We start from the raw sequence: 25871 nt of genomic DNA on the forward strand, positions 1-25871 counted from the left end.
ATATACTTGCGTATAAGCCTGATTTTTCAGCATAAAAAAAGGTGCTGAAAGGTTACCCCCTCGGCTTATATGTGAGTCGGTGGAGCAGGTTTTGTTACTGGCAGAGGAGCGTGAGGATTGTTCACTAGTGATCCTGCTCTTACCAGCTGGCTCCCTGCTGTGTCCGTGCCATCCATCTCCTGCAACATGGTATGCAGGGGTGTGCTGCTCAAAACTACCTTTGTCCCCTGGCTTGTGGAGTGGAGAGTGCAAGCAATTTGTCAGTGGTGCAATTATCGGGGATTCTTCCTGTGTGGCAATCGCTGTCTCTCATTCTATGACACCTTCTAGTAACTTCTTGAGACACAGCTGTATGATCATGGGGCACATCTGGCTATGGGGGGTGGGGAGGCTGACTTGTACTGGGGGCACATCTGGCTACTGGGGAGGAGGCATATACACGAGTCAATCACTTTTTCCTCGTTTCTGAGGGAAAAGTGGGTACCTCGGCTTATACACGGGTCGGCTTATATGCGAGTATATACGGTACTTTTTTTCCCCTCGATAAATTTTTTTTTTTTAATTTGTCTATACAATCGATCTTTTTTATATTAAAAAAAAAAAAAAAAAAAAAATGGGTGGTGGTGGTGGGGGGGGGGGGGGGGGGAAGCTATTGTTTTAATTGAATCGTGCATGGTTCCCTCTTAACGAGGATAAACCTCCACGGAATACAGACGAGATTGGAGAGAGACAGATTTTTCTAAACTATATAAAACCTCAATTTACAAAATAAAGTGGAAAATAAACTGAACAGAATTCAAAACTTTTATAGACGGCTATATGAACAGTTTATTCTTTGCTCTGACGTGATTTATTGATGAACAATAATAAAGTTGGAATCTTGGTAGATCTGCCAGTAACACACAGCATCACATAAAACCTTAGAATAGCATAAAACAAAAACATGAAAGTATACATATATCAGTTTTCAAACTTTTTTTTTTTTTTTTTATAGATTTCCAATAACTCAAAACAAGAATAAACTAGTTTGGGCGCCTCTGCTGCTTAAAGCGGAATATAACCCTGCATTTCAACTTTGCTCTAAAACATTATTTACAGCATATTATATGCAACAAGCATTTTTTTTACTAGACCAGCATTGGAAGGGTTACACACAGAGCCTTAAAGAGAAACTCCGACCAAGAATTTAACTTTATCCCAATCAGTAGCTGATACCCCCCTTTTACATGAGAAATATAATGATTTTCACAAACAGACCATCAGGGGGCGCTGTATGACTGATTTTGTGCTGAAACCCCTCCCACGAGAGGCTCTGGTACCGTACGGTACTCTGGGCAAACTGCCACAATGTAACAATGTTCACAGACAGGAAATGGCTGTTTATAGCTGTCTGCAAGGCCAGAACAGCTAGAAACAGCTACATAACCTGCCCACAGTAAAAATGTCACCATGTAATACATGTCAGAATGTGAATCTGGGAGAGGAAAGATTTTACAATGAGCAAACACTGCCTAAATCATTTATACATAATTATGGTAAAAATGAAGCACTTTTTTTATTACATTATTTTCACTGGAGTTCCTCTTTAAAGTTCCGTGGAGAGAAATTCAGACGCATCCGAAGTTTAGATAGATACATTTAAGTAAACACAATGTAACAAGTGAGGAATGTGACTCACTCTCTCTCTCTGTGTCCAGGAGCTCCTGCACAGTCAGAGTGTGTGTGTCACATTCCACACTTGTTACATTGTGTTTACTTAAATGTATCTATCTAAACTTTGGATGTGTCTGCATTTCTCTCCACGGAACTTTAAAGCTCTGTGTGTAACCCTTCCAATGCTGGTCGAGTAAAAAAAAAAAATGCTGGTTGCATATAATATGCTGTAAATGTTTTAGAGCAAAGTTGAAATGTAGGGTTATATTCCACTTTAAGTTAGAATTTAAAGGACAACTGAAGCAAGATGGATATGGATGTAGCCATATTTATTTTTTATTTTCTTTAACAATATAGTATTTAACAATACCAGTTGCCTGGCAGTCCTGCTGATCTTTCTGGTCAGTAGTGTCTGAATCAAACACCTGAAACAAGCATGTGGTTAATCTAGTCAGATTTGTCATAGACATCTGATCTGCATGCTTGTTCAGTATGTATGGCTTTAAAGAGACACTTAAAGAGGAACTCCAGTGAAAATAATGTAATAAAAAAAGTGCTTCATTTTTACAATAATTATGTATAAATGATTTAGTCAGTGTTTGCTCATTGTAAAATCTTTCCTCTCCCCGATTTACATTCTGACATTTATTACATGGTGACATTTTTACTGTGGGCAGGTTATGTAGCTGATGCTAGCTGTTTTGGCTGTTAGAGACAGCTGTAAATAGCTAATTCCTGTCTGTGAACATTGTTACATTGTGGCAGTTTGCCCAGAGTACCGCAGTACTCAAGAGCTTCTTGTGGGAGGGGTTTCAGCACAAAATCAGTCACACAGCGCCCCCTGATGGTCTGTTTGTGAAAATCATTATATTTCTCATGTAAAAGGGGGTATCAGCTACTGATTTGGATAAAGTTCAATTCTTGGTTGAAGTTTCTCTTTAAAGGGATACTGTAGGGGGGTCGGGGGAAAATGAGTTGAACTTACCCTAATTCTTCTAATGGTCCCCCGCAGACATCCTGTGCCCGCGCAGCCACTCACCGTTGCTCCGGCCCCGCCTCCGGTTCACTTCTGGAATTTCAGACTTTAAAGTCTGAAAACCACTGCGCCTGCGTTGCCATGTCCTCACTCCCACTGACGGCACCAGGAGAGTACTGTGCAGGCCCAGACCGTACTGGGCTTGTGCAGTACGCTCCTGGTGACATCGGCGGGAGTGAGGACGCGGCAACGCAGTCATAGCGGTTTTTTGACCTTAAAGTCTGAAATTCCAGAAGTGAACCGGAGACAGGGCCAGAGCATCGGTGAGTGGCTGTGCGGGCACAGGATGTCTGCGGGGGACCGTTAGAAGAATTAGGGTAAGTTCATCTCATTTTCCTCCAAGCCCCCTACAGTATTCCTTTAAGTGAAAAAAAAAAAAGATATGATTTCTATGCGTAGTACAGCTAAGAATTAAAATATTAGGAGCAGAGACATAAGTATAATATTGTTTCCAGTAAAGTTAAGAAACTCCAAAAATCTATGCAAAAGAGCCACTGAGCTCCACGACTTTCAAAGTCGCAGAGAGCTCTGTCTTCTGTCAATGTATTTTCTTTCTCTCTGCAGAGAAGAGTTCAAAGTTCACTAGCCTGCTCTGTAAAATCATTTAGAATGCTGAGTAGTGTGTAAACTGCAAATATTAGAGAATGATGCAATGTTATAAAAAAATATAACTGAAAATAAAAAAACGAGAATATTTTCTTTGCTACTAATATTCTAGTAATTATCCGTACTACACAACCAATTCATTATATCATTTTTTTTTCGCTTCAGTGTCTCTAAGTATTAGAGGCAGAAAATCAGCAAGACAGCCAGGCAATGTGCATTTTTTAAAAGGAAACATGTCAGCCTCCATATCCCACTCACCTCGGGTTCCGTTTAAACACAGACTGGTCCTCTTTGTTTAGCTCAGCCTCACAGGAGGGTAAAGCTGCTCACCTTTATTTCGGCTGGTTTGTAGTACCGCCTGTTCTCGTCCTCCAGCGCCGTTCTAAAGCCATCTCGGAGGAAGCGTTTGAATCCATATTTGCCTCGGAGCTTTCGGACGATCTTGTCCATAGTTTGGTGATACAAAGCGTCGTCGTCCACAGCAAAGGCCGGGTAACTGATACAGGTCAGCAGCGCAGCGTCTGTGTTCTGGGGAAGATGGAGAGAAGCTTTGGCAATTTATATCAGTGGAAACGGACCACAGAAACATGGAACAAGCAAGACGAGAGGAAATTAAAGAGGAACTGTCACAAAACACTTAAAATTTAAAACACATACAAAATGTTGGCTCATAAGTAAAATGAGCCATAAATTACTTTTCTCCTATGTTGCTGTCACTTACAGTAGGTAGTAGAAATCTGACATTACCGACAGGTTTTGGGCTAGTCCATCTCTCCATAGAGGATTCTCAGCATGGCCTTTATTCTTTATAAAGACACTCTTGAAAAATATTTATACAAAGATGCTGGCCAGCCTCCCTGCTCACTGCACACTTTTTTGGCAGTTGGACGGAGCAACTGCCATTCACTAAGTGCATTTTATAAATAAAGAAATCCCTGTAAACCCCCATGAGGAGTTGGGCTAGTCCAAAACCAGTCGGTTCTGTCAGAATTCTACTACCTACTGTAAGTGACAGCAACATAGCAGAAAAGTAATTTATGGCTCATTTTTACTCTGGAAGAAGCATACTTCTTAATTGTATAGGTTTTGCATATATTTTAAGATTTTCGCAACAGAGGTCCTTTAAGGACCAAAGACTGCTGGCACAAAAAATGGGGTTCACCAACATCACGCCACACGACTTTCACTGTTCACACCGCTCTCCTGTAGCTGAAGCCAACTCTCCCTGTTGTGGCTATGACAGCAGAGCTTCGTCAGCCAGTCAGGATCCGATTTCATTGGTCAAAGGCTTACAGTGATCATGGCGTCAGGAGCCAATCAAATCGCCTCCCGACCAGCTCACGGAACTCTGCTGTCATAGCGGCAGGGAAGTGGACAACAGTGACAGAAGAGCGTCAGTGGTGATTGGCGGGTCCGTGTGGAGCACTTACTGAAATCTATGCCTTGGCAGGGATAACAGGTCTCAAACGAGGTAGATTTCAATTAGGCTGGTCCGGAAGTGATCAAATTCAATCCAGAGACATAATCTGTCCCCCTTGCCAATGCCGGCCTAGCATTGAGACCCCCGAAACTCATTGACAAGGGCTTGTTGAGCGGTGTGCGCTGCTGCCCTCCTGTCCGAGAACAAGCGCGGCTGCACTGCGCAGGACGCCTCACGCTTGTGCAGTAGCACGGAACCTACTCAGTGTAAATACAGTGGAGGAAATAATTCTTTGACCCCTCACTGATTTTGTAAGTTTGTCCAATGACAAAGAAATGAAAAGTCTCAGAACAGTATCATTTCAATGGTAGGTTTATTTTAACATTGGCAGATAGCACATCAAAAGGAAAATCGAAAAAATAACCTTAAATAAAAGATAGCAACTGATTTGCATTTCATTGAGTGAAATAAGTTTTTGAACCCTCTAACAATAAAAGACTTAATACTTAGTGGAAAAACCCTTGTTTGCAAGCACAGAGGTCAAATGTTTCTTGTAATTAATGACCAAGTTTGCACACATTTTAGGAGGAATGTTGGTCCACTCCTCTTTGCAGATCATCTCTAAATCCCTAAGGTTTCGAGGCTGTCTCTGTGCAACTCTGAGCTTGAGCTCCCTCCATAGGTTTTCTATTGGATTAAGGTCCGGAGACTGACTAGGCCACTCCATGACCTTAATGTGCTTCTTCTTGAGACACTCCTTTGTTGCCTTTGCTGTATGTTTTGGGTCATTGTCGTGCTGGAACACCCATCCACGACCCATTTTCAGTTTCCTGGCAGAGGGAAGGAGGTTGTCGTTCAGGATTTCACGATACATGGCTCCGTCCATTTTCCCGTTAATGCGATTAAGTTGTCCTGTGCCCTTAGCAGAAAAACACCCCCAAAGCAAAATGTTTCCACCCCCATGCTTGACGTTGGGGACGGTGTTTTGGGGGTCATAGGCAGCATTTTTCTTCCTCCAAACACAGCGAGTTGAGTTAATGCCAAAGAGCTCTATTTTGGTCTCATCAGACCACAGCACCTTCTCCCAGTCACTCACAGAATCATTCAGGTGCAAAAGTAGTACAGAGGCACCAACAGGGTAAAAACAATATTTCTTTAAAATGGATAAAATGAAGTAGGTAGCGGTGGACTTACCCCTCCAAAAGAGGCGTCAGGCTATGTACCGGACCGCATTGGTGGTATGCTCCTATTTATTGCCTGAGGAAGTGGGATATATCTGCGAAATGCGTTGCACCTTTTTAGGAGTATGTAAATAAACTGATTTTTGCTTAAAACAGCAATTTTTGTGTCTGTTTTGGAGGGGTAAGTCCACCGCTACCTACTTCATTTTATCCATTTTAAAGAAATATTGTTTTTACCCTGTTGGCGCCTCTGTACTACTATTGCAGTTGTTTCCACCCCTGGTGGAGGGGAATTCTTCCTTTTTCCCGATCTACAGAGAGCGACTTCTTAATCCTGAGTGGGTACAGGTCTAATCTCCTCACCTGACTTCATAGTGGTTACCTGGACGGTAACCCTTGTTTGTGAGTATAACCTACCTATACTTACCTTCCATACCCAATTTACAGTACATACTACACTATACTGGGCTCTCGGCGTCTTCCCTTATATTTTGACATAGCATTATTGGCCGACTCATCCTTGAAGAGGCAACCGACAACGATAGCAGCCCGACGCAACATGGATTACATCGAGAATCATTCAGGTGTTCATTGGCAAACTTCAGACGGGCCTGCACATGTGCCTTCTTGAGCAGGGGGACCTTGCGAGCCCTGCAGGATTTTAATCCATTGCGGTGTAATGTGTTTCCAATGGTTTTCTTGGTGACTGTGGTCCCTGCTAATTTGAGGTTATTCACTAACTCCTCCCGTGTAGTTCTAGGATGCTTTTTCACCTTTCTCAGAACCATTGACACCCCACGAGGTGAGATCTTGCGTGGAGCCCCAGAGCGAGGTCGATTGATCATTTTGTGCTCCTTCCATTTTCGAACAATCGCACCAACAGTTGTCACCTTCTCTCCCAGCTTCTTGCTAATGGTTTTGTAGCCCATTCCAGCCTTGTGCAGGTCTACAATTTTGTCTCTGACATCCTTGGACAGCTCTTTGGTCTTTCCCATGTTGGAGAGTTTGGAGTCTGCTTGATTGATTGATTCTGTGGACAGGTGTCTTTTATACAGGTGACTAGTTAAGACAGGTGTCCTTAATGAGGTTGACTAATTGAGTAGAAGTGTCTAACCACTCTGTGGGAGCCAGAACTCTTAATGGTTGGTAGGGGTTCAAAAACTTATTTCACTCAATGAAATGCAAATCAGTTGCTATCTTTTATTTAAAGAGAGTCTGAAGCGAGAATAGATCTCGCTTCAGACCTCATATATAGCAGGGGCACGTGTGCCCCTGCTAAAACGCCGCTATCCTGCGACTTAACGGGGGTCCCTGTCCCCCCAAATCCCCTCCGTAATGCGGGGGAGCGCTTCCGCATTGGGGCAGGGCTAACCGCGGCAGCCCTGCCCCACGCGAGTCTGTCAGTGCATATCTCCGCCTCTCCCCCGCCCCTCTCAGTCTTCCTTCACTGAGAGGGGCGGGGGAGAGGCGGCGATGCGCGTCTGATAAACGCGCTGGGAGGCAGGGCTGCAGCCGTTAGCCCTTGCCCCCAGGAAGCAAAAAGTGCGACCAAGTATGCGAACAAGGTTTGCGGGGGGTGGGGGGTGATTTGGGGGGTCAGGGACCCTCGTGCAGCCGCGGGATTGCGGCGTTTTAGCAGGGGCACACATGCCCCTGCTATATATGAGAGCTGAAGCGAGATTTAGTTTCGCTTCAGTGTCTCTTTAAGGTTATTTTTTCGATTTTCCTTTTGATGTGCTATCTGCCACTGTTAAAATAAACATACCATTGAAATGATACTGTTCTGAGACTTTTCATTTCTTTGTCATTGGACAAACTTACAAAATTAGTGAGGGGTCAAATAATTATTTCCTCCACTGGATGTAGATTCTCACGGCATCCTGTGCATGCGCAGGAGGCCTGGCTCGGTCACAGACCTTCCAGGGGGTCCCAGTGCCAGATCGGTGGTCTTGAAGACGACATGGGAAGCATCAGGAGGATCCAGAAGCTTCCCTCTACTTCGTCAGTATCTGACTTTTGCTTTTTTTTTTTTTTTAAATACAGGTTTACTTTAACCATTTCAGCCCGCGGGGATTTTTCACCTTATGCATCAAAGCAATTTTCACCTCCCATTAATTTGCTAATAACTTTATCACTACTTAACACAATTTATTGATCTATATCTTGTTTTTTCCGCCACTAATTAGGCTTTCTTTGGGTGGTACATTTTGCTAAGAATTATTTTTTTATAAATGCATTTTAACAGGATTGATAACAACAAATTGGAAAAAATTCATTATCTCTCAGTTTTCGGCCATTACAGCTTGAAATAATCCACGCTACCATAATTGAAACCTATGTATTTTATTTGCCCGTTTGTCTCGGTTATGACACCATTTAAATTTTGTCCCTATCACACTGTATGGCGCCAATATTTTATTTGGAAATAAAGGTGCATTTTTTGTTTTGCGTCCATCACTATTTACAAGCTTATAATTTAAAAAATGTTCGTAGTATATACCCTTTGCATGCATATTTAAAACGTTCAGACCCTTAACTATTTATTTTATTTTTTTTTAATTGTAATTTTTTTTTCCATTAAAAACTTAATTTGGGTAATATTTTGGTTTGGGAAATAAACAGTTAATTTTTAATGTTGTTATATGTGTAAATTTTAATGTAAAATGTATGTAGTTTTACTATTTTGCCACCTTGAGTTTATTTTTTTCTCCTTGTGCTTCTCCATCACCAGAAGCACAGGAGAACGGGGAAATTTTTTTTTGCAGAAAGACTGAAGCCTCCAGTAAGAGCACTTCGGTTTTTCTGCTGGGGACACGGATCGGTGATCCCAGGGCTACCGGGGGACAGCATGGGTGTGCGCCCGTGATCGCGCGCCAAAGCGCGTCACCGAAGCAGAGCATCCGCCTGGACGTGAGGATCACGTCCGGGCGGCTGAAATGGTTAAAGCGGTCTGAAAGTCAGCATTTCTAATTTGCTCTAAAAGATTCCTTACAGTTTTAAAGCTGCTATCCCCCCAAAAAAATTGTAGCAGAACATCATTGAAACAGTTAAACACAGCACCTTGTCAGGCCCTTTTCCACTAGCAATCGCAATCACAAACGCTAGCAATTGCGAGATTTCATTTGCATTGCATTATCACTCTTAAAATCGCTCCAGAAAGCGATTGCGATTCGCAAATTGAATGACAATTGTGGAAAATACTTCTCATGATTTCTATAAGTAGCAACCCTAGAGATTTAAAAATCACTAGCGATTTACGATTTTGTGATTCATCAAGGCTATTCAGCTTGAAATCGGCATCCAGACTGGAGATAACAGTATCTTTGTTTACATTCCAACGTTGTTACATTTGTGCGTAAACAACTAAAAACACTCGCTGAGAAGCTGTCTCTGCTTCAGGCATACACACAGTTCAGAAGAGCTCACTAGAAGATGTTAAAGTGGATCCGAGATAAACTTTTACTCATTGCATAATTGTGTTCCTTTCATATAGTTTATAGGTCATTCCTCAAGCCAAATACTTTGTTTTGTTTTAATACTCTAATTCCCTATGAACTAAACAAGCCTCGCCCACAGCTCCTTTTTTACCTTGGCACTGTAGCAAGGGCTTATGAAAGCTCAGTCTGGGCAGGAGGAGGAGGTTACTAGCCACTGATTTCAGAGGCAGAGGGGAGGAGGGAGGAGGAGAGAGGGCTGAATTTATACACAAGCAGGATGATAGCATCTCCAGCCCTCAGCCTATTACAATGTGACAAACAGAACATGGCTGCCCTCACTGTATTACAGGAATAAATAATCATACACTTTTGAAGCTGTTTGCAGCTAGATATGCTGTGTATCTAAACTTTAGATAAGATACTTGTTATAGTTTTTCATTTCGGATCGGCTTTAATATATAATAAAATGCAATGGCAGCTTTCAGGGCAAGATAAACTACACTTTGGAAACTTGTAATTTGTAGACAGACACTATTACTTGTGCACAAATGCAAATATGATAACTGTATGACTAATAAAAAGTAAGAAGACACATTTTTATTGAATGTTATGTCGGAGTTTCAGACCACTTTAAGGACATCTGTGACATTTTGGACTTTGATACTTCATGAACTCACACGACTTTTATTCCATAATAAGCATATATGGTACAAACATAAGACTTCATGTGTGGCTATTTCAATTATTTCACACCTACGGTTAGATGAGCACACACACACTAACAAACTTCCAATCTGAGGACTTACGTGAGATCGGGACTCTCTCGGCAGCAAGGAGCAGAGGGTCTGCCTGTTCCGGTTATGAGCATCCAGATCCACAAATATGACTGACCACGAGCAGCCCTGTGGGGAGGGGGACACACATTAAAAATCCATTATTGCTCAGCTTGTACAAAAGTCAATTAATGCACCCGCCAGTGAATGGAGAGACACAGGAGGGCAGTGCGGGTCTGACGTGCTGACAAGACAGCAAATGAGACATTCATGTGAGGTCCTTTCGGCAAGTGTCACATGACAGCTTTTCAGGAGAAATCACTGGCAGGATGGCAGATAGCTGTGGCCAGCGCCGCGGATGAAGGAGTCACCAGCACAGGAATGTTACATACAATATCTCACTAAAGTAAGTACACCTCTCACGTCTGTTAATATTTTCATGGGACAGCACTGAAGATGACACTTTGATACAATGCAAAGCTGTCAGTGTACAGTTTGTATAACAGTGTAAATCTGCTGCCCTATCAAACTAACGCCACACACAGCCATTATAATGTCTAAACTGCTCAGTGAGTACACCCCTAAGGGAAGAATGTCAAAATTCTGCCCATTAAGGGCTGGTGCACACCAAGAGCACTTCTGAGCGCTTTTCAGATGGCCATTACTTTGAAAAGTGTTTGGCTACTTTAACCCTACGAGGGTGTTCCCACAGCAGCGCCGTTGACATTTTTCTAAAATCGCAAATGCACTGCATGTAGCATTTTTTGGAGCAATTCAGCTTAAATGAGTGAGCAAAAACGCTCATTCATTCAAAATCGCTCTGAAAATTACTTCACAAAATCGCGGTCATAAATCGCTAAACGATAACATTTGCAATAGTGATTTTGATGTGCACTCGCCCTTAGACATGTTCCTCGTTAGTGTTACAAAGTCTCAGGTGTGGTGTGTTACATTTGGTGTTATCACTCTCACACTCACTCGTACTGGTCACTGGAAGGTGAACATGGTACCTCATGGCAGAGAACTCTCTGATAAGCTTAAAGTAAACCAGAGACGAAGCACCCTCATGTATTTTACCATATATATCAGTGGAAACAGAGAAAACCCCTACCCTGCTCTTTGTTTCATCTTTCACTGCTCAGCTTGCTTGTTATCAGCCCTAATAAAATTCCTGACTGAGCATTCAGTCTGGCTTCGCTCAGGAATCATTATAGCTGAGTCTGTCTTCTCCGATGTCTTTTCAAGCCCAAGCCTGCCCCCTTCTGGCTCTGCTATAATGACTCAGCTTTTATGATTCCTGAGCAAAGCCAGACTGAATGCTCAGTCTGGGATTTTATCAGGGCTGATAAGAAGCAGGCAGAGCAGTGAATAATGAAACAGAGAGCAGGGTAGGTGTTTTCTCTAATGCTCCCACTGATATATATGGTAAAATACATGAGGGTGCTTCGTCTCTGGTTCACTTTAACCTCCTAGGCGGTAATCCCGAGCTAGGGTCCGGGGGGAAAACCGCAGCTAAGAGCAGTAATCTTGACCTGTGCTCGGGGTAGCCGCCGGAGGCTGTATGCAGAGCAATGTGCACAGCGGGAGCGTTTATACATCCCTCCCGGGGGATCCCGACATCGGCCGCCATTCTTCTTCTCCTCCTCCAGGGCTCTGCTTCCTGCTGGTGAGATCGCCAGCTGTTATCATGACGACAGCCGGCAATTTCACTTTAGAGTTGCAGCGCCACCCGGAGGATGGAGGCATAACTGCAGCACTGGAGCCAGGGAGGTGAGTGATTGCAGAACTGCTGCAGATCTCCCTGGCAGCAGGATTTTTTCCAGGTTTTAGGGTCTGAAAGGGTGCAAAAGAATTGCAATGCTTTTAGACCCTAAAATCTGGAAAGAATCAGAACTCCAAGGGGGTTAAAGAAAGAATTGCTGCTCTACATGAACATGGCCTAGGCTAGTATTTCTCAAACCTGTCCTCGTAACTCCCTGACAGTGCATGTTTTGCAGGCAACCTCACCTATGCACAGATGGGGTAATTAGTGTCTGATCTACATGGAATCCACCTAGCTGAGACGCTAATTACCCCACCTGTGCATAGGGGGAGGTTGCCTGCAAAACATGCACTGTTGGGAGTCATGAGGATAGGTTTGAGAAATACTGGCCTAGGCTATAAGAAGATTACACACATCCTGAAACTAAGCTGCAGCACATTTGCCAAGGCCACACAGCAGATTAACATGACAAGTTCCACTCAGAACAGGCCTCACCATGGTTGACAAAAGAAGTCGAGTGCTAGTCCTTAGCATAATATCCAAAGGCGGCTTTCTTGCAACCTGACATATGAGTGCTAGCAAACATGCTGCAGAGATTGAAGGGGTGGGGGGCAGCCTGTTAGTGGTCAGACCATACGCCGCACACTGCAACAAATTGGTCTGCATGGAACAGGAGGAAGCCTCTTCTAAAGATGAACCACGAGAAAGCTCAGATTGCTAGAGACAAACAGAGTAAGGACATGAATCACTGGAGCAAAGTCCTATAGTCTGAGGAGACCAAGATAAACTTATTTGGCTCCGGTGGTGTCAAGCATATGGCAGAAACCAGATGAGGGGTACAAAGACAAGCATGTCCTGCCTACAGTGAAGCATGGTGGTGGGATTATCAGGGTTTGGGGCTGCATGAGTGCTTAGGGCACTAGGGAGCTGAACCATGAATGCCAACGTGTGCTGTGATATACTGAAGCAGAGTATTATCCCCTCGCTTTGGAAACTGAGCTACAGGGCCGTATTCCAACATGATAATGACCCCAAACACACCTCCAAGATGATATCTGCCTGCTAAAGAAGCTGAGGTTAAAGGTGCTGGACTGGCCAAGCATGTCTCCAGATATGACAACCATTGAGCATCATTGGGGCATCCTCATATGGAAGGTATAGGAGTGCAAGATGTCTAACATCCACCAGCTTCATCATGGAGGAGTGGAACTTGTGAAGCTCTAGTGACCTCCATACCCAAGAGACTTAAAGGACAACTGTAGTGATAGGTATATGGAAGCTGCCATATTTATTTGATGTGATTGATATTTCAATGACACATCAACTGAAGAATGCAACAGCTAAAATCTATGAACTAATGTCTGTTTTTATATCTTTCCTGCTCACAGAAGCCATTTTCTGTTAGGCCCCTTTTACACTTAAAGGTGCACTATGGTGAAAAAATTGTAAAATGTAAAATATGTGCAAACATATACAAATAAAAAGTATAGTAACACCATCGCTTAACAATCGCTGACACGTGTGGTGGTAACGTTGCCATCAGCTGCAATTTAATTATTATTCACTATTTATATTTATATAAGCAGACAGAGCCCTTTGCCAGGTAAGCAGACAGGGCCCTTTGCCAGGTAAACAGACAGAGCCATTTGCCAGCTAAACAGACAGAGCCCTTTGCCAGGTAAGCAGACAGAACCCTTTGCCAGGTAAGCAGACAGAACCCTTTGCCAGGTAAGCAGACAGAGCCCTTTGCCAGGTAAGCAGACAGAGCCCTTTGCCAGGTAAGCAGACAGAGCCCTTTGCCAGGTAAGCAGACAGAGCCCTTTGCCAGGTAAGCAGACAGAGCCCTTTGCCAGGTAAGCAGACAGAGCCCTTTGCCAGGTAAGCAGACAGAGCCCTTTGCCAGGTAAGCAGACAGAGCCCTTTGCCAGGTAAGCAGACAGAACCCTTTGCCAGGTAAGCAGATAGGGCCCTTTGCCAGGTAAGCAGGCAGAGCCCTTTGCCAGGTAAGCAGGCAGGGCCCTTTGCCAGGTAAGCAGGCAGGGCCCTTTGCCAGGTAAGCAGACAGAGCCCTTTGCCAGGTAAGCAGACAGAGCCCTTTGCCAGGTAAGCAGACAGAGCCCTTTGCCAGGTAAGCAGACAGAGCCCTTTGCCAGGTAAGCAGACAGGGCCCTTTGCCAGGTAAGCAGACAGGGCCCTTTGCCAGGTAAGCAGGCAGGGCCCTTTGCCAGGTAAGCAGGCAGGGCCCTTTGCCAGGTAAGCAGGCAGGGCCCTTTGCCAGGTAAGCAGGCAGGGCCCTTTGCCAGGTAAGCAGGCAGGGCCCTTTGCCAGGTAAGCAGGCAGGGCCCTTTGCCAGGTAAGCAGACTGAGCACTTTGCCAGGTAAGCAGACAGAGCCCTTTGCCAGGTAAGCAGACAGAGCCCTTTGCCAGGTAAGCAGACTGAGCCCTTTGCCAGGTAAGAAGACAGAACCCTTTGCCAGGTAAGCAGACAGAACCCTTTGCCAGGTAAGCAGACAGAACCCTTTGCCAGGTAAGCAGACAGAGCCCTTTGACAGGTAAGCGGACCGATGAAAGAGCTGGATATGGATGGGAGCTTTACGGCAGATGTATAGCAATATAATACATAAAGATCAGCTGTACATATGACCCCTCCCGGCTGTGCTGGGGCAGATCCTATGGAGATTAAGCCATACATAGAGAGAGCATTGATCCCAACATGTAGCAGTGAGGGATTTACACATCTCCAACTCCGTTATGCCAAATCTTTCACTAAGCGGCTTTTGCAGCCAGTCCGGTATGTTATATTATCACTGATCCTATGTAATTCTTGGCTCAGGCTGCGGATCACACAGAAGGAGATATATGACAGACGCAGCGTTAATCACCGCTTCACCGGGATAGGCTGCTTGCAGCTTCTACTCCAAAAGGTGGGACATCTATTGCAGCATGGAAACGCAGCCGTGCCTTACAATACCGTACCGCTGAGCAGCGCACACGTGAGAAGGCCACACAGTGCTTTCTATGCACTTCTGACGTACTTATTGCACTGTATAAAGGCTCAAACCCACTAGCAGCCTTATCTAATCGCTAGTGCTTTAAGAAGCTCTTGCTAATGCAATGCTATGGGGGATTTTTATAAAATCACATCCCTCAAGTGGGATCACACCCATAAGGTAGCCATACACTGGTTGATTTGCCATCAGATTCGACCAACAGATAGATCCCTCTCTGATCCAATCTGATCAGAGAGAATTCATATGGCTGCCTTTACTGCAAACAGATTGTGAACCGATTTCAGCCTGAAACCGTTTACAATCTGTGGTGGTGGTGCTGCCGCCACTCCCTCCCCCCCCCCCCCCCCCTGCATACATTTCCTGCTCCGGCCGGCGCAACCCCTCCCCCAGGTCTCCGCTGTCTTCTTCTCCGCTCTGGTCTCCTGGTCCGGCAGGCTTCACTTCTTCCTGTCTGGGGGAAGTTGAAACAGTAGAGCGCCCTCTACTGTTTAAACTTCCTGTCCCGGCAGGAAGTTCAGTGAAGCCAGCCGGACCCTTAGACCAGCGCGGAGAAGAAGACAGCGGAGAACTGGGGAGTCGCGCCGGCGGAGCAGGTAATGTATTGCAGCTGCCGCTGTATCGCGTCGATCGTCGGGCCCTCGAACGCCGGTAGCGACGCGCTCCCTACCCGCGGGCGATCGACGGTAATTTCCCGCACGGAGCAATCGACGGGACCGATCTATTTCGGGACGAAATAGATCGAAATTTAGCGTTACCGTTAACGTTTTGAGAGCAGATTCGATCCCAGTGATCGAATCTGCTGTCGATCGGCGGAGAATCGGCCTAGTGTATGGCCAGCTATAGCACTACATTAGCAACAGCTTTTAAAATCACAAAGCGCTCAGAGAAAATCGCTCCTAGTGGGTTCCAGGCCAAAGTGTTGATAAAATGCGCACAGCAATTCTTATAATGTGAACGAGGCCTTAAAGGACATCCGAGGTGAAAATTAACTAATGAGATAAACAATTGTATTTATCCTCCTCCTTCTAAAAATGACCTTTTTTAGTTATCCCACAATTTTATTTTACATTTAAACCTACTTTTTAAGTTTTTACTGTTTCATGGCCTCTTCTCAATGGCACATTCACTGAAGTATGCCAGAGCTAAAATCTTTGAACTACCGACCCTTTTATCTCTTTCCTACCCTCAGAAGCCACTTACTGCCAGGAAAGTGTTATATGGCTGCAATTCCTTATCAATGAGGGTTACGTTATAATCTGACCCAGTCCCGACCCGAACAGAAACGGTCACTTGCATATCTGTTTTTTTTTAATCTTTCAGGCAGAGGAAGAGAAAAAGGAACACAGCCTAGTTATTTGTGTGCTAGGCACTGTATATACACATGTCTATCTCATCATGTCACCTTGGAAGTCCTTTAAGGGACCACTATCGCAAAAACTTTTAAAACTTAAAGTGTACCCGACGCAGCGCAGGAAAGGCAGATGGGACACAGAGGCATATTCCCTGCTGGATGACATGCCTCTCTGTCTCCTCGCCGCCGCTCTCTGCCTCCACAGTGCCGCACTTTCACCCCCTGAAATTGCCAACTTTCAGCATGTCGACAATCTCGTGGGGAAGGGATGGGAGGAGAGGAAAGGTATTCACACTGGGGGTGGGTGGGTAGCTCTGCCTCTGTATGGCCACTCCCCCGCCTCCATGCACTCCACTCTGTGCGTCTCAGCGTCCTGGCCCCAGGGGTCAAGGAAACAGAAAGTAATGGATTGTAGGCTACAGGAGAAGTGCAGAGCGGCGGAGATTACGGCTACCTTATCTGACCAGCCCCCCGGATTTTTATTTTTAGTTAAAATCACCACCTCAGGTTCCCCAATCTCTTTATATAATACCCCTATGTCCCTGCATCCGCTATGTCCCTGCGTCAGTGCTTTTTTTTTTTTGCACTGCGCATGTGCAGGGAGAGACGCAAAGACACTGAGGAGAGCTGAGGAAGGACGTGGCCAGAAGGGGCCGGCGTGTGCGTGACTGGCGGGCACGTGCATGTGCGGTGTGCGTGCACATGCACGCGGCAGAGTGGTGACAGACCTAGCCCATTTTTAAATGGGCTAAGGTCACTAGTACACATATAAAGAGTACATTTCTCCTTGAGTAAAATGGGCTACAAATTACTTTTCTCCTATGTTGCTGTCACTTACAGTAGGTGGTAGAAATCTGACAGAACAGACAGGTTTTAGACTAGCCCATTACCTCATGAGGGATCCTTAATATTTTATTTATTTTCAAAAGCACTTAGTGAAGGGCTGTTGCCCCGCCAGCATCTTTGTACTGATCCTTTTTAGGAAGCGCTTTTGTAAAGAATAAATACTGAGAATCCCCCATAAGGAGATGGACTAGTGAAAAACCTGTCGGTTCTGTCAGATTTCTGCTACTTACTGTAAGGGCCAGCAAAGTAATTTTATAGCTCATTTTACACTGGAAGAAACATACCTCTTAATTGTATGTGTTTACATGTACAGTATTTACAAATTTAATATTTTTCAAGATCATGGTCCTTTTAAAGAGACACTGAAGCGAAAAAAAAATTATGATATTATGATTTGTATGTGTAGTACAGCTAAGAAATAAAACATTAAGATCAGATACATCAGTGTAATTGTTTCCAGTACAGGAAGAGTTGAGAAACTCCAGTTGTTATCTCTATGCAAACAAGCCATTAAGCTCTCCGACTAAGTTAGTCCTGGAGAGGGCCGTTATCTGACTTTTATTATCTCAACTGTTCCTGGACTATTTACTTTTCCTCTGCCAGAGGAGAGGTCATTACTTCACAGACTGCTCTGAAAGAATCATTTTGAATGCTGAGTGTTGTCTAATCTGCACATATTATAGAATAATGCAATGTTAGAAAAAACACTATATACCTGAAAATAAAAGTATGAGAATATTTTCTTTGCTGCTAATCTTCTAGTAATTATTCATAGTACACAACCAATTCATTATATCATATTTTTTTTCCCGCTTCAGTGTCTCTTTAAGGGCACACTAGCAATTTTCAGCGAAGTATCGCCCAAGCGATTGGAAATAAAATATTGTAACACAGTAAAATCTCGTTATTGTAAACCTCGATACAGTAAACTTCTACGACTAAATTGTCACACGATCACTTTTAGAATTGTTTGCAGTGGGAGATCAACAAGGTTTATTTAATGCCAATCGGCAAATTTATCTGATTGCTTGGTCGATTCTTCGCTGAAAATTGTACCGTTAAATCAGCTGTTTGATGCTGGGTACACACAATACAATTTCCCGCCCAATCGATGGGTGATCAAACGGGAAGTTGCATCGTGTGTACATGTTTAAAGTGCACCCCATCGATTTTTGTGCAAAATCGATCGCGAGCCAATCAGACATGTCGTAAATAATCGATCACTTCCCGTTGATCGGGCGGGAAATTGCACTGTGTGTACCCAGCCTTAGATTTGTAATATCTAAAAAATCATCTTGTGTTTTCTACAGCCCCCTCCCTGCAGGTCTCCTGCAGCTGCTGCATAACCCCTGCTGGCCAGCAAGTTTGTCCTCCCAGCACAATGTGCTCCCAAGTTTGCTTAAAGCGGCAGAGCAGTGCATTAGGAAGCATGAATAATAAGTTATCGGGAATGGATTTAAGCCCGGACTGTGCTAAGCTCAGGCAGGCGGCACTCGGAGGCCACAATGACAAGATGATAATGCGCTGTGACTTCTCCGCATTGCATTATTCAGAAGCCGCGGAGCAGTCACAGATCTTGTATCTCGCCGTGCAAAATACGCACAGAAAGGACAGCCTGTGCCGCTTGTTGCAGAATCCATTAACTGGAAGATAAAAATATAAAAAAGAAAATAAGAAAAAACCCCAGCCTAGCGTCTTGCTTATCTAGAGGCATGCTGGGCTTAGAGTTTATTCCACCCCCCTCCCCCCAGCTTTCACATTCCGATAATAATACCCATATAAAAGGCGCCTTCCACTAAATTATTCCTTCTGAGGCAGCGGTAAAGTCACGCGAGGGGTCGCTTTCAAAGGTAGAATTGAAATTCCTGCACGTCTGGAGGAGGCGCTCTCCCCCCACCAAAACCCAGACGCGGCTTCAAAGAGCCGGATCCGCCAGATGGAAGGCAACAAGTCGTTTGATGGCGAATCCCCTGGCGGAGGGGGGCTTACGCGTTGTCGATCGGATGGTGGGGAATCCATACTGCTTGCATTGTGTTTTCAGAACATGAATGCTACTGTGATTTTTATTCGCAAGAACGCATGCTACAAAGCAGGAGGATTTGGGGCTATCTGCTCCGCTTGTCAGGGCTAGATTTCTGGAGAGGCCACATAGGCCCCGGCCTTGGGCGACTGCTGCCCAGGGGGGTGTGGCTGGACATGGAAGAGAGGTTACTGTACTATCTGCATATGATAAAAGAGGCTGTAAATGGAGAGGGGAGTCTAATAATGGGAAGCAAGCAACACACAGAAGAGCAGAGCTTGATTTAAGGAAGCTGAACATGAAAGAGAGGAGCTGCTTTATTGGAGGTTATACATGGAAGAGGGATCTGCACTTGGAATGAGAGGGCGCCTGTAACACATGAATGGGGAGTCAGAAGAAAACCGGCCTAGGGGCAGAAGAAAAGTATAAATCTGTCCGTGCCGCTAGTAATGATTCTACAGCTGGCGATGCAGGGGTGTAACTAAAAATCACTGGGCCCCCCTGCAAAACTTTGGATGGGACCCCTCCCCCCCTTGCTTTCAGCACAGGTAAACTGACAACCAATGTTGTTCAATTGGCTAGTGCACACTTGAATGTGTTTTCCCCATGCAGATAAAAAGAGACAGCAGTGAAACATTGCAAGCATTTTCTCTATCAATTACATTAGCTTCTGTAATAAAACGTGCGTGTTTTCACACATACAGACACAAATGGTGAGCAAAAAATGCATACAGAAAAGCGACAGACGCGTGTGCTCCCAGCCTCAGCTTATTACACTCACTCTGTCCATCTCTGATGGAGCAGAACTGACTCTGCAGACTTCTCCAGCATCACTACAGTACACAGCACTTGGGGAGGAGTAGAGAGCTGGGCGGTCTTAAAAACTTTGTATGATTCGTTATTAGTGGCTGAGCAGATGCAATCATTAGAACAATTGTGCAGAGAGCAGAAAGATTTTTCTCTCAGTGCACAGAGTCCTCAAGCATCACCGCGCCCCTGTGGCGAAGCTGAAGCCAATAGTAAGAAAGCTAGGCTGCTCAGGTTAGTTACAGTGTGGGATGGGAGGATAGGCTTTGCTCTCAGAGGGGTGAGATTAGTGTTAGGCAGTGTTCTATGGAATGCAGGATAAGGTTGGCATCACTTTAAAGTGTACCCAAGGTGACATGATGAAATAATTATGTATGTACAGAGAAAAACATTAATAACCAGGATGTGTTTCTTTGTTTTTGTTTTTTATGGGAAAGAATTAATTTTCAGGCATGCAAGTGACAGTTCCGATCTTGTCTGTACCTTGTCAGGAATACAGTAAACCTAACTGATACGCAAATCACAGCCATAAAAGTTTTCCTGGCAGAATAGGTCTGAGGGCAGGGGAGAGACAAAAAAAGGGCAATAGTTTATGTATTTTAACTCTGGGACTCTTAATAGAGCCATGAAAGCATTCAATGGATTATAGATTTTAGATTGTAAGCTCTAAGGGCAGGGCTCTCTCCCCTTTTGTGTCTTGAAAATTCTAATTTTGTTTCATCAGTCCACAGAACACTACCACAAAAGTTTTGGGATAGTGTTCTGTGGACTGATGAAACAAAATTAGAACTGTTTGGGCCCATGGATCAACGTTATGTTTGGAGGAGGAAGAACAAGGCCTATGAAGGAAACCAATAGTACATCATAGTAGATAGACCAAACAGACTCACATTTATATCTGTTAGTAGCAGTTCCTTATTTCTCCTGAAGCTGAAGCCTTGCTAAATCATTGTGCCCACCTCTTCAGCCTTACATCTCTTTTCACAGTGTGTAGGAGAGTGGAGACCCAGCAGAAAAGATTGCAGCCTCTGCCTCATGTCTGTTTGCTAGAATTATGATTTTAGATGTCTTGTCTGCCTGACTGGATTAGATGACATCTCTTTTCACAGTGGGTGTGGGCTGGGAGCAGGATACGGGAGGTGGAGTCATGACATAAATATCCCAGCATCCTTTGCGCCCATGGCTAGGAAAAGAAAAAAAAATGCCCGGGCCCCGATTTCAAACATGGGGCGGGGATTTAAAGCCCATATGTGAAATACAGACCCTGGGGTGAGAAAATTATACTTTACTATGTGTGATTTAATATATCTTGGCAATTAATTAGGTTTAAAGCAAACGGTCATTTATAATTTAGGTTCACTTTAAGGGGTCAACTCTGCTTAACAGGGCTGCTCCCCACTTATCACTGCTGTGTGACTGGACCCAGCTAGTCCAATTGACATTGGAGAACTCAAGACACCTGCTCAGGGCTGGATTTCCCATAAGGCACTGTAGGCATGTCCCTACAGGCGCTTGATGATGGAAGGGTGGCTCACTCTCTTCCCAATGGCTCCCTCCATTCCTATGCAGAGTCCTGATAAGAGTGTAAATGAGGTTTCTCAAACAGCTCTCGGCATGCCACTGACAAGATCGCCCTTCAGTCGGGGCACCTCTAGCTACTTAATACTGAGGGTACCTCTGCCTACCTAATACTAAGCGACACCTGTAGCTATGACTGACAAGGGGTGGTGGGGGAGTGAGGAGTGACATCTGGGCTGCGGTTTGGCGGAGGTTTGTTGGTTTGTGGAAGGCAAAGTCTAGGGTGCATGACATTTGTGCCTATAGGCTCCTGAGAAGTAAATACGGGCCTGCACCTAGTAAAGACTTTGTTCGAAGATAATGGTCCGCACCACATCCAAATACAAATCAGCTTTATTGAAGAGCTATAAAATGCTGTGTAGCAGCTACAGCCCGCTGTTTCGGGTTACATGCCCACTGTGCTGAGCAGCTTCTAAAAGGGCATGTAACCCGAAACAGCGGGCTGCCGCTGCTACACAGTATTTTATGGCTCTTCAATGAAGCCGATTTATACTTGGATGTGGTGAGGACTATTATCTTCGAACAAGACGGATTTTCACCCTGTTGCTACAAGGGGCTGGTTCTCGCACACCCACAGAGGATTGCCAAGGTGCTGTTCCATCTCTGTTGAATCACCTGGTAAAGACTTTGGGGAAACTAGGAAAAGGAAGCCTCGTGGTGAGATAGAGGCCCTTCTTGGGTAAGAGAATATTAAATCCTACGTAAGATACCCAAAAGGCGAGCTTCGATCTGAAAGTTATCAGTGGTCTACACGGGAGTCCAAGACGATGCACTTTGGAAACACAATTAGTGGGCTTCAAGCAGCGATGAAACAAGTCAACACTTTAATTACACGTCAGTCGTCCCTTATAAATATATTACAGTCCAAATAAACTCAGTAGGAGGGGAAAAAACAATAAGCATCATTAATCAATCTTGCCTGGTTTCCGAAGAGATTGAATCCATCGATGGCCTCGAGAGCAGCCTTGGCCAAGCCCACGGAACTGGAAGACAGAAGAGAAGAGGTGATTAGTACAATGAGGCCCCCCTATGTGCGCAGGAATGCCTGGTCAATATCTGCTGTCTTATAATGTATAATTCAGAGTGCTCTGGCTGGGTAATCCCGTCTCTCATTATCCTGAGCTGGGAAATTGAATTCTAGCGGTCAATATAGATACTTTACACGTTAATAATGGCTGAATCAAGCAAAGCATATGAAGATTGAGCCGTGGGAGAGGAGGATAATAGAGAAGTGGGGTCCATGGGCAGTCAAAGAGCCCCTGTCATGTGATACATAATCCCCTCTCTAAACTTAGCATAATACATAAAGTAACACATTACAGGAATGTACAGTGAGGTTTTCATTTCTGTGTTACTTAGTAATTAGAATAACCAATGGTAAGTTTTCTTAGTTACTATTAAGGAACTATTAAAGTGGTCTGAAACACCAATGTAACATTCAATAAAAATGTGTTTTTCTACTTTTTATTACCCATACAGTTATCATATTTGCTTTTGTGCACAAGTAATATTGTCTGTTTACAAATTACAAGTTCCCAAAGTGTAGTTTATTGTGCCCTAATAGCTGTCATTGCATTTTATTCAAACTGCTTTTTATTATATATTAACATCTTTTAATGCGCTATTCTGAAGTGTTTGTGTGCTTGAAGCACAGAGAGCTTCACAGAGAGCTCCTTTTCACCTCTTACACTGTGTTTACACACATGTATCAACATTGGAATGTAAACAAAGATACTGTTATCTCCAGTTTGGATGCGGATTTGAAGCTGAATAGCAGGACAAAGTGCTTTGTTTAACCATTTCAGTGATGCTCTGCTTAAAAAAAAAATCTAGGATAGTAGCTTTCAAGCTGTGAGGAATCAAAGTAGAAATGCTGACTTTTAGACCACTTTAAAAATGAAGGATTCATTTATTTTTGGTGCGCCACCTGCTGGCTGGGGCATTACGTTTTGAAACTCAGCAAACTTTCCTTACTGATTTATAAAGGATTTTACACAACATGGCAAATTTCCCATCAGATCAACAGATGCATTGATAATTCCCAGCATGTCTGACCTTCTTCAGATCAAGAAAATAATTGACTATGAGATCAGTACTGCACACAGTGGCGTAGCAATGGGGGTGCAGATGATGCGCACTGGGGCCCTCCCTCAACCACAGTATTAGCTCTTTATTGGTCCTGTGCTGGTAATAATCACTTCTATAGATGCTTTAAATAGTAGTAAACATTAACAAAGTGTTCCCCATCCCCTTCTTGCACCTCTGACACTGTGGTTGCCATTGGCAGGTTTTGGCGCACTGTATCAGTTATGTATAGAGTGCTTGGGGGGCCCCAATCTAAAACTCGCACAGGAAGCAGTACTGACATGCTGGAAATTATCTTTTGACAGGAAATTGCCATTAGATCTGATGGGAAAGTTGCACGGTCTATAAAAGCCTTAAAACAAATAAGGCCTGAAACTCACTAGAGCGTGTTTTTGAGCATTTAGGGAGCGCTTTCATTCGCTAGCGATTTCCCTAAACGCTCTGCCAATGTAAATGGATGGGACAGATTACACTAGAGTGATTGTGATTTGGGAAATCGCAGGACATGCAACATTTTGGGAGCTTTTCCATTCTCATGAATTGTATAGGAGCAGGGAAATCGCTCCCAAAATAGTTTGTAAAACGCTACCACAAATCGCTAGCAATTGGGATGGCGCTTTCTAGTGGGCTCCAGGCCAAGGATACATCTGTAATGGACTGGATAATTTTCTGGCTTCTTTAAGTAAAAAACTTGTCTCTATCCAAAAATCTTAAAAACTTGTGAAACAAGTACAGGTAGACCCCGGTTACTGAAGGAGATCGAGACTGTAGGTTCGTTCTTAACCTGAATCTGTTTATAAGTTTAAACACTGTGCTTCCTCTGTCCCCTGTACCTCCTCTATGCCTGCCTGTGGCTCCAGTGTCCCCCCCCTCTGTGTCACCTCTGTTCCCAAATTCTTTCAGTGTCTTCCTCTGCTCCGCCCCGCACCACTGTGTCAACGTACTGCAGCAAAATGTCACTTTTGTGGTTTAAAAAACATTTTATTTTTGAATTTTTTGGAACAGATTTTTTTCAAAAACTTTTCACTGCTTTCCACAGAATCAAATTTCACATTTTCCGGTCGTTCGTAAGTCGGGGGTCTACCTGTACACTGAGTTCCAAAAGGATGAGATGCGAATGTTAAAATGCACCAATAGAGTCCCACCCAAGTTTAAATTAATTGGTCCATTTTCAAGCTGAATATAATTGCATAAAAATGTACATAATCCTGCATGAACTTGGAAATATTTGCATCTCATTGATCATCCCTAGTTATTACCACACAGGAAGTTCTTACAATCTTGTCATATCTGTCAAAATTGTAAGAAACACCTGATCTGCTGCATGCTTGTTCAGGGCCTATGGCTAATAGTATTAGAGGCAGAGGATCAGCAGGGCTGCCAGGCAACTAGTATTGCCTAAATGGAAATAAATATGGCAGCCTCCATATACCTCTCACTACAGTTCTCCTTTAAACCCCCCCCCTAGTTACCATGCCATTTTTTACCAATTAGGCCACTGCAGCTTGAATGCCTCGCTGCAGGGCTGCACAACTCAGCACACAAGTGATTCCCTTGGTGTGGAGCTTTCTGTTGGTGGGGTCTGATCTGAGCCGGCATGTTTATTATTTTTTTTTTATTTATGTTTTATTTTTGATTTAAGTTCTGTATTTTTTGGGGAATTTTTATTCCAACCCGCCCTCCCTCCCCCCGCCATCCAATCACCGTGTTCGGCTGTAATAGACATCGGTCTATGATAGCCGATCACTCATGTGTGTCTAAAGGGGCCAGCCATGTCACATGGCGGTCCCCAGTACAGCGCTGCCATAGATCGCAGCGCTGTACCTAGTAAATAGATGGCGGCTTCACCGTCTAACAGTCTCTTAGCTGCGATCACCACTGGGAGGCGCTCTGTCATTCATGCAGGGATGCGCGCCCGTCGGCGAACGTGATCTCCTGCAATCTCCGCCCACAGCCATTCATGCCAATCGGCGTGGAGTGGTCCCGGGGCTGCCGCTGCGTTCATGCCAATTGGCGTGGAGCGGTCAGCAAAAGGTTAATCAGTTGCTTTCAGTTAAAACTGAAAGGACAACTGATTGTCAAAGTAATGTCCATGTTTTCCTATGTCACAGTTCACCCTTAACGCATTTTAACTAAAATCTTTTTCACAATGCAATGCTATAGAGAATAAAAAAAAATGCGTACCAACTGATTAAAGAGAAACCGTGACCAAGAATTGAACTTCATCCCAATCGGTAGTAGATGCCCCCTTTTACATGAGAAATCTTTTCCTTTTCACAAATGGATCATCAGGGGGCGCTGTAT

General features: G+C 44.2%; 1 protein-coding gene across 3 annotated transcripts in view; it reads right to left on the bottom strand.

The window, feature by feature from the left end:
* The window catches only part of PHKB (phosphorylase kinase regulatory subunit beta), a 421697-nt gene that overhangs the window by 166174 nt on the left and 229652 nt on the right, over positions 1-25871 (bottom strand). For all 3 annotated transcript variants that reach the window (XM_068260886.1, XM_068260887.1, XM_068260888.1), the window contains 3 exons: positions 22402-22465; positions 10140-10235; positions 3626-3823 (listed from right to left, as the gene is read on the bottom strand). In XM_068260886.1, the coding sequence (XP_068116987.1) occupies positions 3626-3823; positions 10140-10235; positions 22402-22465 (358 nt within the window). The remainder of the gene's footprint in view (positions 1-3625; positions 3824-10139; positions 10236-22401; positions 22466-25871) is intronic.

This window comes from Hyperolius riggenbachi, chromosome 11 (genome assembly GCF_040937935.1).
Source record: "Hyperolius riggenbachi isolate aHypRig1 chromosome 11, aHypRig1.pri, whole genome shotgun sequence".
NCBI classification, from domain to species: domain Eukaryota; kingdom Metazoa; phylum Chordata; class Amphibia; order Anura; family Hyperoliidae; genus Hyperolius; species Hyperolius riggenbachi.